We start from the raw sequence: 12,281 nt of genomic DNA, 5'->3' as shown, positions 1-12,281 counted from the left end.
TGCAGGGAGAGACACAACCAGGAGGTCAGTGCTCAGCACCTGAGTAACGCTGGCCCTGGCTCCTCCCAGAGGCAGCTTGCAGGCGGTCTGTCCAAGGGAAGGGAAGAGGGGAGACGCGAGCTTCTCCTCCTGCCAGGGCTACCCTGGAGCCATCTCCATGTAAAGTGTGCCTGAAAACCACGCAGCTGATGCATGCGATCCTAAGCAGCAGTGGCATGGGGTCACGGCACCACCCCAGCTGGCTCCAGGCCCGTCAGGGTGCCCAGAGGCCCAGCAGCCCCACCCCTGGCAGATGAGACATCACCAACTGCCCTGGGTTGGCAGGCACAGGCACTATGGCCAGAAATGTTTCTGTGGCCTAAGCGTGAGAAAAGACCCCAAGAAGCCAAAGTCCCAGAGATCAGTGTCCCACAGGCACCAAAAGCTGCTGCGGGGCCTGGGCAGGCACCCAGGATGGCACCATGGGCCACGGGCCAAGCTGGGTGAGCTCTTTAACAAGATGGGGTGGGGTTGGGGGCAGGATGCCTCTGAGGGAGGGCCACCGGACAGAAAGGGATGATCCAGAACGTGGGAGTGTCACTTTTGAAAAACTGCTTGACCCCCGATGAGCAGAGACCTGTGTGTGAGGTCAGAACCGACAAGGAACCTTATCCCTTTCACCCTGTCCAGCGAGCAGTGTCTGCCCCACATTACCCATGTTTCATTTCTTCCACCTCCATCTGCACCACCGGGTGGGCTGGCTGGACAGCTGGGGGGTGTGACCTAGGGAGCTGGGCGGGAGCTGGCAGGGAGCAGTGTGCCCCGGGGCATGTGGACCACCGGCTGCTGCTCTCCTGACCCACGTCGCGGAGCGTGGCTCTGTGGTCTGTGGGGGAGTTCCGTGATACTTTGGGTTGCAGTGAGAAGTATGTGACTGGGGTCCCTCTCCCAGGACGCTTGTCCTGACAGGCCTGGTCAAAGATGCCACTCCGCCTCCCCCCCTCAACCCCCTGCTCCGTGCACCAGACACAGTGGCCCAGTAGCTGGGTCACCCTCCTGTCTAACGGGCAGGGTTCCTAATGACCAGTGGGAAGTGTGGCCCCAATTCCTTCCTGGACAGACTGATCTCATAATCAGAGATAACGCTATAAACTAAGAGGAACCAACCAGACAAGGCAGATGGCAGACGGGGCAGTCCAGAGGCCTGAGGAAGCTGTCAGTTAAACCTGAGCGTGTCCGGCAAGCAGCAGAGGAAACTATTCGATTCCAGTGGTTCTGATGTCTAACACCGCAGTAAACCCACTCACCTCTCTTCCCTGTTCTTACTTCGAAGTGTGCCGCCTCTGACTCCTGGTTCGCCAAGGCTTAGGAGAACCACTCCGGAGACCCAGGGGCCTGGGAGCATGGGAATACCCCCAAATCTTGCCAATAGCTCAGAGGGCCACAGGTGCAGTGTCAGGGCCTCAGGCTGCTGCCCGAGGTCTCCCTCCAGGTCCCAGAATGTAAGGCTCCCTGCACACTGGCTCACAGGCGTGTCACCACGCAGGAGCACCTTAGCCCCTGGGTGGGCTGGGCTGCAGCCAGGGTCCTCTGGGCAGCACACGACCTTGCTCTTCTTTTAAATCTTCCAGATCTAGCTGCAAAGGATCCCGAAGCTTCTTTGCCCCATCTGGACCTGGAAACGAGCTGATTTTTTAAAACCCAGATTCTTGGTGTATTTGGACACAATGAATACTGTGCCTTTCATATTTTCTTTGTATTTCTCCATAGTTGCTTGACCCAACATCTGTCTGCTCTATACAATGAAGATACAAACTAAATGAGAATAGAAAAAAATAATTAAAGCATTAAATTGTACAAATTACAAATCTGTTCCAAAATATACTTACATTAAATAAAATACGCATTTCAGTAAGAGATCTACAGTGAATGACTCTGCATTCTGGGAAGCTTCATGACACCTAAGCAGGGCCGACATTCATGGGAGGAGCTAAGAGACTTCGCACCAATCACAGTTTGTAGCGGGTTTCTGACGGCCAATCTGCGGGCTACACTGAGCATCAGCATCACCTGCGCGGGACTGACGGGGGAGGGGAGAAGCAGCTCTAGCCTCGACGCTGAGTTCATTCTCATCAACAGCCTATACAGTACAGTTTCAAAAAAGTAAACATGTTAAGGTAAGCAGACAACTCTTTAGAACCCCAGACACATTTTCTGGCTGTATTTATGTGGAACTCTCCGGCTACAATGGGCGGTCGTGAAGAGGTTCTTCCTCAGGACAACACGGTCACAGGACTCGGGAGGAGCCGGCGGGACTGAGGGGAGCTGAAGATCGGGGAGAGGCTCCTCTGGTTTCGGGTGGAGCCCATCTTCTCACGCACAGTCCGCGGCCCTGCAGTCCTCTCCCCTTATCATCTGGCATAGCGCTTAATGTAGTCCTCCACTTTATTCCGGAAGTCCTCCTGCGGAGTGGGAATCAGGGCCGTGAGTCATGGGGGAGCGACTCTCTGGGGACAAGTGAGGCACCCCCGAGCCAAGGGCCCCCGTGAGCTCTGGGGAGTGTGTGGAGGGCCCAGCCTCATCCCCCGGTAACTAAGGGGCAGGATGCGCAGAGACCCGCGGGCAGAGTGCCACCTCCCTGCCACTCGGGGTGCCGGGGTGGGGATGCCAACACGCTCTGGGTGTAAGGGAACTGAAGACCCTTCGTTCTGCAGACGGGAGAGATGCCCAGTGCGGTCAAGGTCCCCACGTGGGTCAGGCCAGTGCTCTGGACCGCAATCGGGTTCCGGCTGCTGCTCTCGGGAAGGCCCTGTGTCCAGATCCGCCTTCCCAGGGCCCTCCTACCTACCATCCAGGTGCGGCGGGCCATCAGGGTGCCCACCCTGCCCGAGAGAGGAGGGGGCCTTGAACAGAGTCGCCTCCTTGGGCAACAAGCAAAAGCTACCTGGCGCCTGGCTGATCCCTCAGGTGTAAAAAGGCCGTATGGATGCAGGCCCCTCCCAGGCCAGCACGAGCAGGAAAGCCACCTCCCATCTGAGCCAACGCCCCAAGTGTGTCCCTAGGTCTTTTCTAAGGTTAGGAGCAGAATTCCCCGGCCTTGCAGGACTGGGAAGGGCCCTGGGACTGAGCCACAAGAGTACTTGGAGTTCGTTCACCTCAGAAGGCCTGCCCGCGTTTGCTGGGGCAGCGTGTGAGCTCAAGGTGGGTTCCCCAGCCGCCCTCCTCCCCGCACTGCTGCCCACAGGGTGCCCCCCTTCACCCGCCTCCAGGGACACACACAGCCCGGGGCCTGACGAGCGCCCTCTACTGGTGACCAGGAGGCCTCCGCAGGGGCCACTAGGGAGGCCGTGAATTCACTCTGCAGGTGGGGGCGGGCTCTGGGCTGAGGAAGGGGAGATCTGTGACCAGCACCAGCTGGCCCAGGGCTGCGCATGGAGCCCCTCACCAGCCCACAGCCGACACGGGCTGCACGGGAGCCCTGGCCGCCTTCAGCAAAACTCACAAGGTCCACGTCCACAGCGCCCTGAAGCCAACAGTACCATCTGCTCCCGGGGCCAAAGCTCTCGGGGTGGAGTGATGATCCCACCGGCAGCCCCGCCCTCAGTGTGACCGCGGGAGCACAGGTGCCCCGGCTGAGCCCCGAGGCCCTTCTGGTCTCCACGCCCCTCCAGATGAGCAGTCCTCCCCAACAGGCCCTGCAGCCCCCCTTGCTCCTCTGTCTGAGGGCGCCGGAGAAGGCCAGGAACTCCGGGCTTAAGTCCCGAGCTCTGCCCCCTCCTGGCGGGTCTTCTCCCTTCTTTTTGGCCTTGCTTCCTCACAGCAAATGAGGGACAAGGTGAGCCCCTCCCGCGTGGAGCTGTGGGCAGAAAGAATGGGTCTTGGGGCAGGCGGGTCAGAGCCTGCAGTGTGAGGGCTGGGGGCCGCCTCCATCTTCCTGCCTGCATTCCTACACTGTCACGGGGTGAAGCAGGAGTTGCCTGTTGTCAGTCACTCACTGAACTCTGCTAGGAAATCACACATAGGAACACCCCTGTCTGATCTGGGATCAAACACTTTCCTGAGACCAGGCACATTGATTATAACACATCAATTATAAATGCTTTAAGCTCCAATCCTGGGTTCCACCATTCTCAATTTCATCCTTATCTACTCAAGGGGCAGTTAATTCTCTTTTTAGGCTTCCCAGGTGGCACCAGGTAAAGAATCCGCCTGCCCAATGCAGGAGATTCAGGTTTGATCTCTGGGTCGAGAATATCCCCTGGAGAAGGAAACAGCAACCCATGCAGTATTCTTTCCTGGAGAACCCCACGGACAGAGGAGCCTGGAGGGCTACAGTCCATCGGGTCACAAAAAGTCAGATACAACTGAGCGTACCCTCGCACACACTATTATATTTTCACCAAACACATCAACCTAGAATCTTCTGTGAATAGCTTACCTTGTCTCGCAAATGATGTTCCGCAGCTTCAATATTCAGTGGATCATCAAAATTCAACAGATCCTTAAAAAGAAAGTCAGAGTAAACAGTGGAAAGAACCTGTTTTTCTGCTGTTACCATTCTTCATTTTATGAAACAGGCAACAGAAATTTAATCAGCAAATGTTAGAGTGACCCAGAGAGTTGTGAAAACTGCCGAGAAATAAAGTTCTTTTGATGCAGAAGCATTGAACGTGAGACATTTTTTCCAAAATGGTGATTCATGGTTGACTGAGAGAAGGGTGGAATGTGTACAGATGACTTTCCAGAGTTTGGTGAGGAAATAGCCATCACCTTAATTTCTAATGCTATTTCTTATAATTGGGGAAGGACAAACCACTCTCAATATGAGCATTTATAAATAAAAATTGTTTTTTCTTAGAAACTCATTTTCCCCTTGATTTTGTGATTAACAACTGTGCCTGCTATGCTTTCATTCTGGTCTTGCCTGGGTTCCCCTTCATCTTTTAACTCATCTCCACAAGCACTGTACTCACAGCCCAGGAGGAATGACGTCTGGACCCCAACTGGACGGAGGACAGTGCTGTTAGGTCAGCGTTCCCTGGCCTGGGGAGGAAGCACCTTCCCACCTCAGAAAAGCCCTGGGAGAGCTCCCCTCCTCCCGTCCTTCCACCGCCCGCCTCTCCACCAAGAATAATAAGCACAGGTCTCAGATCGGGGGCCACATCTAATCTCCATACTATCTACTCCTCTTCTGAAAGACCAGGGTAGAAAGATTTGTCCTTACGATAAGTCACTGCTTTCCAAAGCCGTCAATGGATCATTGTAAAGAAACTGTATTTCTCCTCAGCAGAAATGTTTAACCTGGGGACTGTATTCCTGATTTGGAAATAAACATGGCTGTGACCAATATGTCACAAATAGAGCAAGGAAAACCTGTAACTCTATGATCATTTACAGCTGGGAAATTAGATTCCAAGTCCTAGAAACAGGCAAAAGTACAAAGCATATATAATAGAAGACTATACCAAACACACAGAATTCGTCGTCTTCTCGACTGTATAGTGAATATATGAGGCATGGAAGAGTCTCTTGTGAGGCTCTGGGTGTTTTCTTTGCTCAAGATGACAGGGCAAGGATGCAGGGGACTGTCTTGTGGGCTGTCCAGGATGGGCTTATTTTCCTGGAGGGACCTGAGGTTTTACTCAAAGTAGCACAGCTTTTTCTTGCCCAAGGACAGGTCTTTGAACTTTATTTCTTTTAAAGCTCCTTTATGATCAAATATATTTAACTTATATGCAGAGTACATCGGAGAAGGCACTGGTGACCCACTCCAGTACTCTTGCCTGGAAAATCCCATGGACGGAGGAGCCTGGTAGGCTGCAGTCCATGGGGTCTCGAAGAGTCGGACACAACTGAGCAACTTCGCTTTCATGCATTGGAGAAGGAAATGGCAACCCACTCCAGTGTTTTTGCCTGGAGAATCCCAGGGACGGGGGAGCCTAGTGGGCTGCCGTCTATGGGGTCACACAGAGTCAAGACACGACTGACGTGACTTAGCAGCAGCAGCAGCAGAGTACATCATGTGAAATGCCGGGCTGGATGAAGCACAAGCTGGAATCAAGGTTGCTGGGAGAAACATCAATAATCTCAGATATGCAGATGATAACCTTATGGCAGGAAGTGAAGTCGCTCAGTCGTGTCCAACTCTTTGCGACCCTGTGGACTGTATCCCACCAGGCTCCTCTGCCCATGGAATTCTCCAGGCAAGAATACTAGAGTGGGTTGCCATTTCCTCCTCCAGGGGATCTTCCCGACCCAGGGATCGAACCCAGGTCTCCCACATTGCAGGCAGACGCTTTAACCTCTGAGCCACCAGGGAAGCCCAAAGAGCCTCTTGATGAAGGTGAAAGAGGAGAGTGAAAAGTTGGCTTAAAGCTCAACATTCAGAAAACTAGGATCATGACGTCCAGTCCCATCACTTCATGGCAAATAGATGGGGAAACAATGGAAACAGTGACAGACTTTATTTTTGGGGTTCCAGAATCACTGCAGATGGTGACTGCAGCCATGAAATTAAAAGACGCTTATTCCTTGGAAGAAAACTATGACGAATCTAGAGAGTGTTCTAAAAAGCAGAGACACTACTTTGCCAACAAAGATCTGTCTACTCAAAGCTATGGTTTTTCCAGTAGTCATGTATGGATGTGAGAGTTGGACTATAAAGAAAGCTGAGCACCAAAGAATTGATGCTTTTGCACTGTGGTGTTGGAGAAGCCTCTTGAGAGTCCCTTGGACTGCAAGGAGATCCAACCAGTCCATCCTAAAGAAAATCAGTCCTGAATATTCATTGGAAGGACTGATGCAGAAGCTGGAATTCCAATCCTTTGGCCACCTGATGTGAAGAACTGACTCACTGGAAAAGACTGTAATGCTGGGAAAGATTGAAGGCGGGGGGAGAAGGGGACGACAGAGGATAAGATGGTTGGATGGCATCACTGACTCGACGGACATGAGTTTGAGCAAGCTCCAAGAGTTGGTGATGGACAGGGAAGCCTGGTGTGCTGTGGTCCATGGGGTTGCAAAGAGTCGGACACGACTGAGCGACTGAACTGAAATGATGATCAGAAAGTCAAAACTCAAAGGAACAGCTAACTGTGAAAAGCCTAAAGGTTGGTGACTACATGCTCCTTCATCCAAGCCAGGGCACCTGGAGTGAAGCAGAGTGGAGTGTGGGGCGGCCAGGCCCCCGGGGGAGCCTAACCCAATGGAGGAGACCACAGGGAACGGAGCTGGCTTGTGGTGCCCCCGAGGCAGTGGGGACACTCTCCTCTCCCCTCCCTCTGCTCTCTCCCCACCTGTTCCCCGACCTCCCCGTGGGTCACTACAAAGCACCCTCAGTTCTTAACTCACTGTTGTTCTGACTCACAAAAGTGCCAAAGAAGAGAGGGGTTTAGTAATTCCCTTGTGTTATCCTTAATCCTATCTTTAAAACTGGCAGACAGAAAAATTTTTTTAAATTTGGAATTTTGGTCAACATACTTACAGTAAACAAAGAGTTTAATCCCCAAACAACATCCTGAAATGAGAAGAAAGAAAAAAACAAGTTTCAGGGGAGGGTGGTCTCCAAGAGATGAACCAGTAAGTCAGCATATTATGAAGGTTAGATTTTTCAAAGTTGTTTTAAAAGGCAGGGCCTAGAGAGTTAATCAGCAAAGAACCACGGGGAAACGGAGCCTGCACACAGGTCCAGTCCTCTCAGGGCCCCCCTCGCCACCAGGGGCAGCAGCCAACGCCGCAGCTCCACGACCAGCTGCTGCCCGCGTCTTCTGGCCTCGGCACAGACTGAGGCCTCTGAGCAGTTCCAGGGAAGACGACCTTTATTGTCCATACCTCACTGAGCCAAGGTGCCGTGTGTGAAAATGTTACAGGAGAGAGAGGCAGGGAGACAGCATGTGCGCTACGACAGGCAGCCCAGAGCCTCAGACAGGCCGACGTGCTGCCCGCGGCCCTTCAGGTTAAGAGGAGGGGGACGGTCACCATGAAAATGGCCTCACTCAGAAGGCCACATCTCTGCGCTGAAGCCAAAGGCAGGCTGGGAACACCACTGCCCCCAGACCCAGTCTGAGCCGAGTGCTCCTCTGGGAAGGACCGACCCCACGGCAGACAGGCAGGGGCTGTGACACCGTGGAGCCACTTCACTACTCAAAGAAGATGGTGGAAGTCAGGGAGCTGCTTGCCACTCACTGAACACTGGCCAAAAGCCGGGACGCTGCTGCTAAGGGTCAGCGAAGCAAGTCAGGGGGCCCGGAGGCAGCAGCATGGGAGAGCTTGGAGATGATGCACAGCCCATGGCGCCACGTGGGTGCCAGGACACACCCCCCGAAGCCCACTTGAGCCACGCTGGCAAAACACCTGGGGCCACTTCCTGAGTCCCTATGGCTCCCCGATCACCCCCCGCCCCAGAGAGGCGCCCCCTCCAGCACACCTGGCCATGTCCGCCACCCCTCCTCTGTCCCCGCCCACTGCTAGCAAGTCTGCACTGAGTTAGGGGAGACCACTGTGCGAGCCTGGGGAACAGCAGGATGAGCAGGACAGTGAAGCACTGCAGCGCCCGTGGCAAAGGGCAGAGAGGGCCTGACGCCCCTCCAACCCGCTCAGGGAGCCGGGGCAGGGGAGCCCCGGGAGGGCCGGCAGGCGGTGAGGGCAGCGGGAGTGGGGAGGGCAGCCAGCCATGTGGACGGGACAGCGTGCACACTGCTGTCCTCCCGGGAGGCTCCTCCCAGACGGGGAGGCCCCGGGCAGAGGTCCGCACTTCACCTTCAGCGTCCTTGTTGGGGCCCAGCCGGTGCCGTCGATCGAGTGTTCTCTCAGTAAGCTGAAACAGACGGAAAAGCGGAGCGGTGAGTGAGGTGTGGCCAAAAGGCCCACCAGCCGCAGGTGCACAGCTGGGCGCAGTGGCACAGAGCGGCTCCTGTCCGCCAGGCCCTTCTTTCCTCTGTGGTTTGCAGTCTCCGTATGGCTGAAGGACCAGGGAAAGGTGTACAGATACACGTACCCTCCAGTGGAACAGGAGCCTGTCCACACACACACACACACGCTTTGCTCCCTGCCAGCCTGAGAAGTGGCGAGCAGCCTCCCCTTGCTTCCAGGTGCTCGTCTCCCATCGCCACGGAGACCAAGCAGCCCCAGATGCGTTCTGCCCACTGTGTGCCTCCTCCTCTGAATCCCCTACTTGGAGCCAAAGCTCATTTTTTCAGTGAGGGGGCCCATCTTTTTCGTATCAATTGCAAGGACTGTTTACATACAAGAGGTGCAATCGTGCCGATACTTTCTCTTTCAAATTGTGTTTTTAATTTTAACGTGGCTAAATCTATCAACTATTTCTTTCATGGTTCTAGCTTTTGTAGCAGGTGACCATCTGTTAAATTCCTATTATATTTTGTTAATAACCTGATTTCTCAGAAGATGGCAGAAGTGACCAGAGAAATGCCCTCTCTGGACCCACTCTGAGTGGAGGAGGGGAGACAAGACACTTAGGATCTGAAACTGAAGATCACAGATTTCTGAAGTTTCAATACTTAAAGGGCAGATAGTCAAAAGGGAAGATGTCTTTTTTAAAAAATACACTCATAAAATGTATTTTTCACTATCAAAAGCCAAAGTGGATGTGAAAGTGGGTATCCTCGTGCCTGCAGGGAGGACGGTTAGAGTTTGCACACGGCCTTTCACAGGTGCCGATGCTCTCTGCGGGGAGAAGAGGGTGGGAGGACAGGACCCAGAGGCAGGGCCTGAGGATGAGATCACAGCAAGGGAGCACACAGCACGCCGGAGACATGCTCCAGATGGAGCGGCCGGGCCACCGGGTCACACGGCTGCCAGGGGTGGGCCAGGACTTGGCCAGGGAGCCAGATCCAGAGCCCTGCAAGCTGCCTCACTGCCCTGCCAGAGAACGTGTGGGACACAAGATAGACACAGCCCACAGGCTAAACTGACTTGAAGACCACCTCCACCCCCACCCTACACGACTTCTTCGGTTCTCTACGTTAGCAAGTTCTAGAAGCAGGAAATGGCTGGTTCCCGGCCATCTGGCCCTGGAAGGGCAGGGCCCCAGGCACCACGGATGAAAAGCTCCAGGCATGTGGTCCTGCGCACATCGTTTTGGTAAAGAGGACGCTGAAAGAACTGCCTGGCGGTCTAGTGGTTAGGACTCCGCACTTTCACTGCCAGGGCCTGGGACTGATCCTGGCCAGCGAACTAAGATCCCATAAGCCACGTGCGTGCAGCCAAAAAAAGTAGAAAAGAAAAACCACAAAAGAGGACATTTAAATATAACTGGGGCAGTTTTCTGAAGCCTGCCATCCACATTATTCTCCCACTGTGAATTCCATTAATCATAGTTTCCCCTTTTATCTAAAATCAACCATATGGCGGGAGTGTGCCTCATTAAAATAAGAGGGGACGGGGTAAAGGTCGTTAGAGGGGGCATCCTGGGTGGATTGCAGAGGCCAGGTAGGGATGGGGGAGCCGAGAGACCGCTCCAAAGCCTCCTGACTCCAGGCCCAGCCTCAGAATGTCCTCCTGGGGGGGGTGACCCCTGGGAAGCCCAGCCTTGGGCAGCGCTCAGAGCACAGAAGACGGGAGGGGACAGAACTCACCTGAGACATATCTCACCGGTCTCAGTGATGTTGGGGTGCCAGATCCTGGTCAAGCATTTCACTTTGGGAGGCTGCAACACAGAAGGAAGAGATCACAGGCGCTCCAGAGCCTTCTGCGTCCCCCATCCAGCGCCGTTTTACCGCGCACTCCTGGCTTGTCAGGCAGCGGCCCCAGACCCTGCAGCAGTGTCTGCACACCGCGCGCAGCGCTGGTCTCGCTAGTGGGGCTGCTGTCCCCGCACAGGACCCCTCCACACTCCGGGGCTGATGGCAGATGGTGCTGGCCGCTGGGCTTCTGCCCCCTGCCCCTCCCGGTGCCCCGGCTGTGAAGGAGCAGCCGCAGAGGCCTGGTGAAGGAGCTCTGCACCCCCAGACCCTGCCGTGAACCAGGAGCCCCTAGACTCCCTCACGCTACGTGGCTGAGCGGCCGAAGTGCTGCTCCCCACAGCAGCGCTGGCGCCCTTTGCGGATGTTTCTGAAGACGCTGCTGTCATCTTCCTTGTCTAGATGTAAGTCCTGGTCCACTTAACACTTAAAAGAGGGAGAGAGACTGACAAAGACCACGTGGGAATGAGACACATCAACATCACTTAGGATGGAGCGTGTTTGGATAATGTTCTCTTAGTCTTACTCTATTTTAAAACCGATCACACTCATCTAAAAGAAAAACAAAACCGAAAGATACTCATATGTGTGTAGACAAAGATATAGCAGTCTACCCAGAATAATTCCTATTGACTATGTTGCACATTTTGGAGCCTCTTTTTGAGGCCATACACACAGGTGTGTGTGACGCACAGTCATTTTTCTTTACAGAAGCAGGGAAACGTGCTGTACATTTTTTTCACATTTATTCTTGTCATCTCAGACGCCTTTGGGCGTCCATGCATTCCATGGCACAAACACTAGCATTTAGCAAGCCAGTCCCCTGTGACCCAACACATAGGTTCTTCCCACTTCTACTACAAAACTGCTCAATCAACGCTATCCTCACTCACATCGGAATGAAATACTTCACTGGGATGAAGACCAGGAACTGGGCGGGCGGTTCTGGCCAGAGCACTGCTGCGGATTCAGTGACAAGCGCTCTCGCCTCCAGGGAGGTCACACGCCCACTCTTGCCTGCAGTGGGTAGCCCCTTCCCCAGGCCCAGTCCACTGCAAGGTCACCTTGGTTTGAGGAGCATGACATTCGACTCTCAGAATCTCACCAGACAGGTCATCTCACAGATACAAAATCTTTGTAATGAAAATTTTTATCTTTGAGGCCAAACCTAGAGAATATATCACCATCCAAATCTTCTATACTTTTTCTAGTACTTTAATAGTGTCACCTTTCAAATCTGTATAAAACAAACATTTTTAAACACTTTTTTTCAGTACCCTCATTAAATTTTCTTCCTGATTTCAGAGCAACATGACATCAACAGATTCCCCTGAATGATCAGTCCAACCAAGTAGAGGTGGGTATCTGAGGATTACAAAATTTAGGATCAGTAGGAGCTGAAATCAATCTGAACATTCTCTAACTTGCTTCTCTGCAGGTAAACAGGAATGCATTTGACAGAACAAATACTAGCAGAGCCTGCACTCTCAGCGAGGCCTTCAGGCTCAAGAGGAAGGTCAGCCCTGCTGGCACTGTGCACGTGGCGGATCTACTGGGCTCAGCAGCCTGCAGGGTGGACGGCACCACTGGCTCAGCGTCTGG

General features: G+C 53.7%; 1 protein-coding gene across 1 annotated transcript in view; it reads right to left on the bottom strand.

Annotated features, from left to right (window-relative positions):
* Positions 1 to 1,711: 1,711 nt before the first annotated feature.
* Positions 1,712 to 12,281, bottom strand: part of UBE2F (ubiquitin conjugating enzyme E2 F (putative)) — a 45,775-nt gene continuing 35,205 nt past the window's right edge. Inside the window, exons 6-10 of the mRNA XM_052636756.1 lie at positions 10,575 to 10,645; positions 8,737 to 8,794; positions 7,463 to 7,495; positions 4,418 to 4,480; positions 1,712 to 2,441 (exon numbers count right to left, since the gene is read on the bottom strand). Coding sequence (XP_052492716.1) covers positions 2,391 to 2,441; positions 4,418 to 4,480; positions 7,463 to 7,495; positions 8,737 to 8,794; positions 10,575 to 10,645 — 276 coding nt within the window. The 3' untranslated portion in view covers positions 1,712 to 2,390. The remainder of the gene's footprint in view (positions 2,442 to 4,417; positions 4,481 to 7,462; positions 7,496 to 8,736; positions 8,795 to 10,574; positions 10,646 to 12,281) is intronic.

Source organism: Budorcas taxicolor, chromosome 3 (genome assembly GCF_023091745.1).
Source record: "Budorcas taxicolor isolate Tak-1 chromosome 3, Takin1.1, whole genome shotgun sequence".
Lineage (NCBI taxonomy): Eukaryota > Metazoa > Chordata > Mammalia > Artiodactyla > Bovidae > Budorcas > Budorcas taxicolor.
This window is presented reverse-complemented; position numbering and strand designations above follow the sequence as displayed.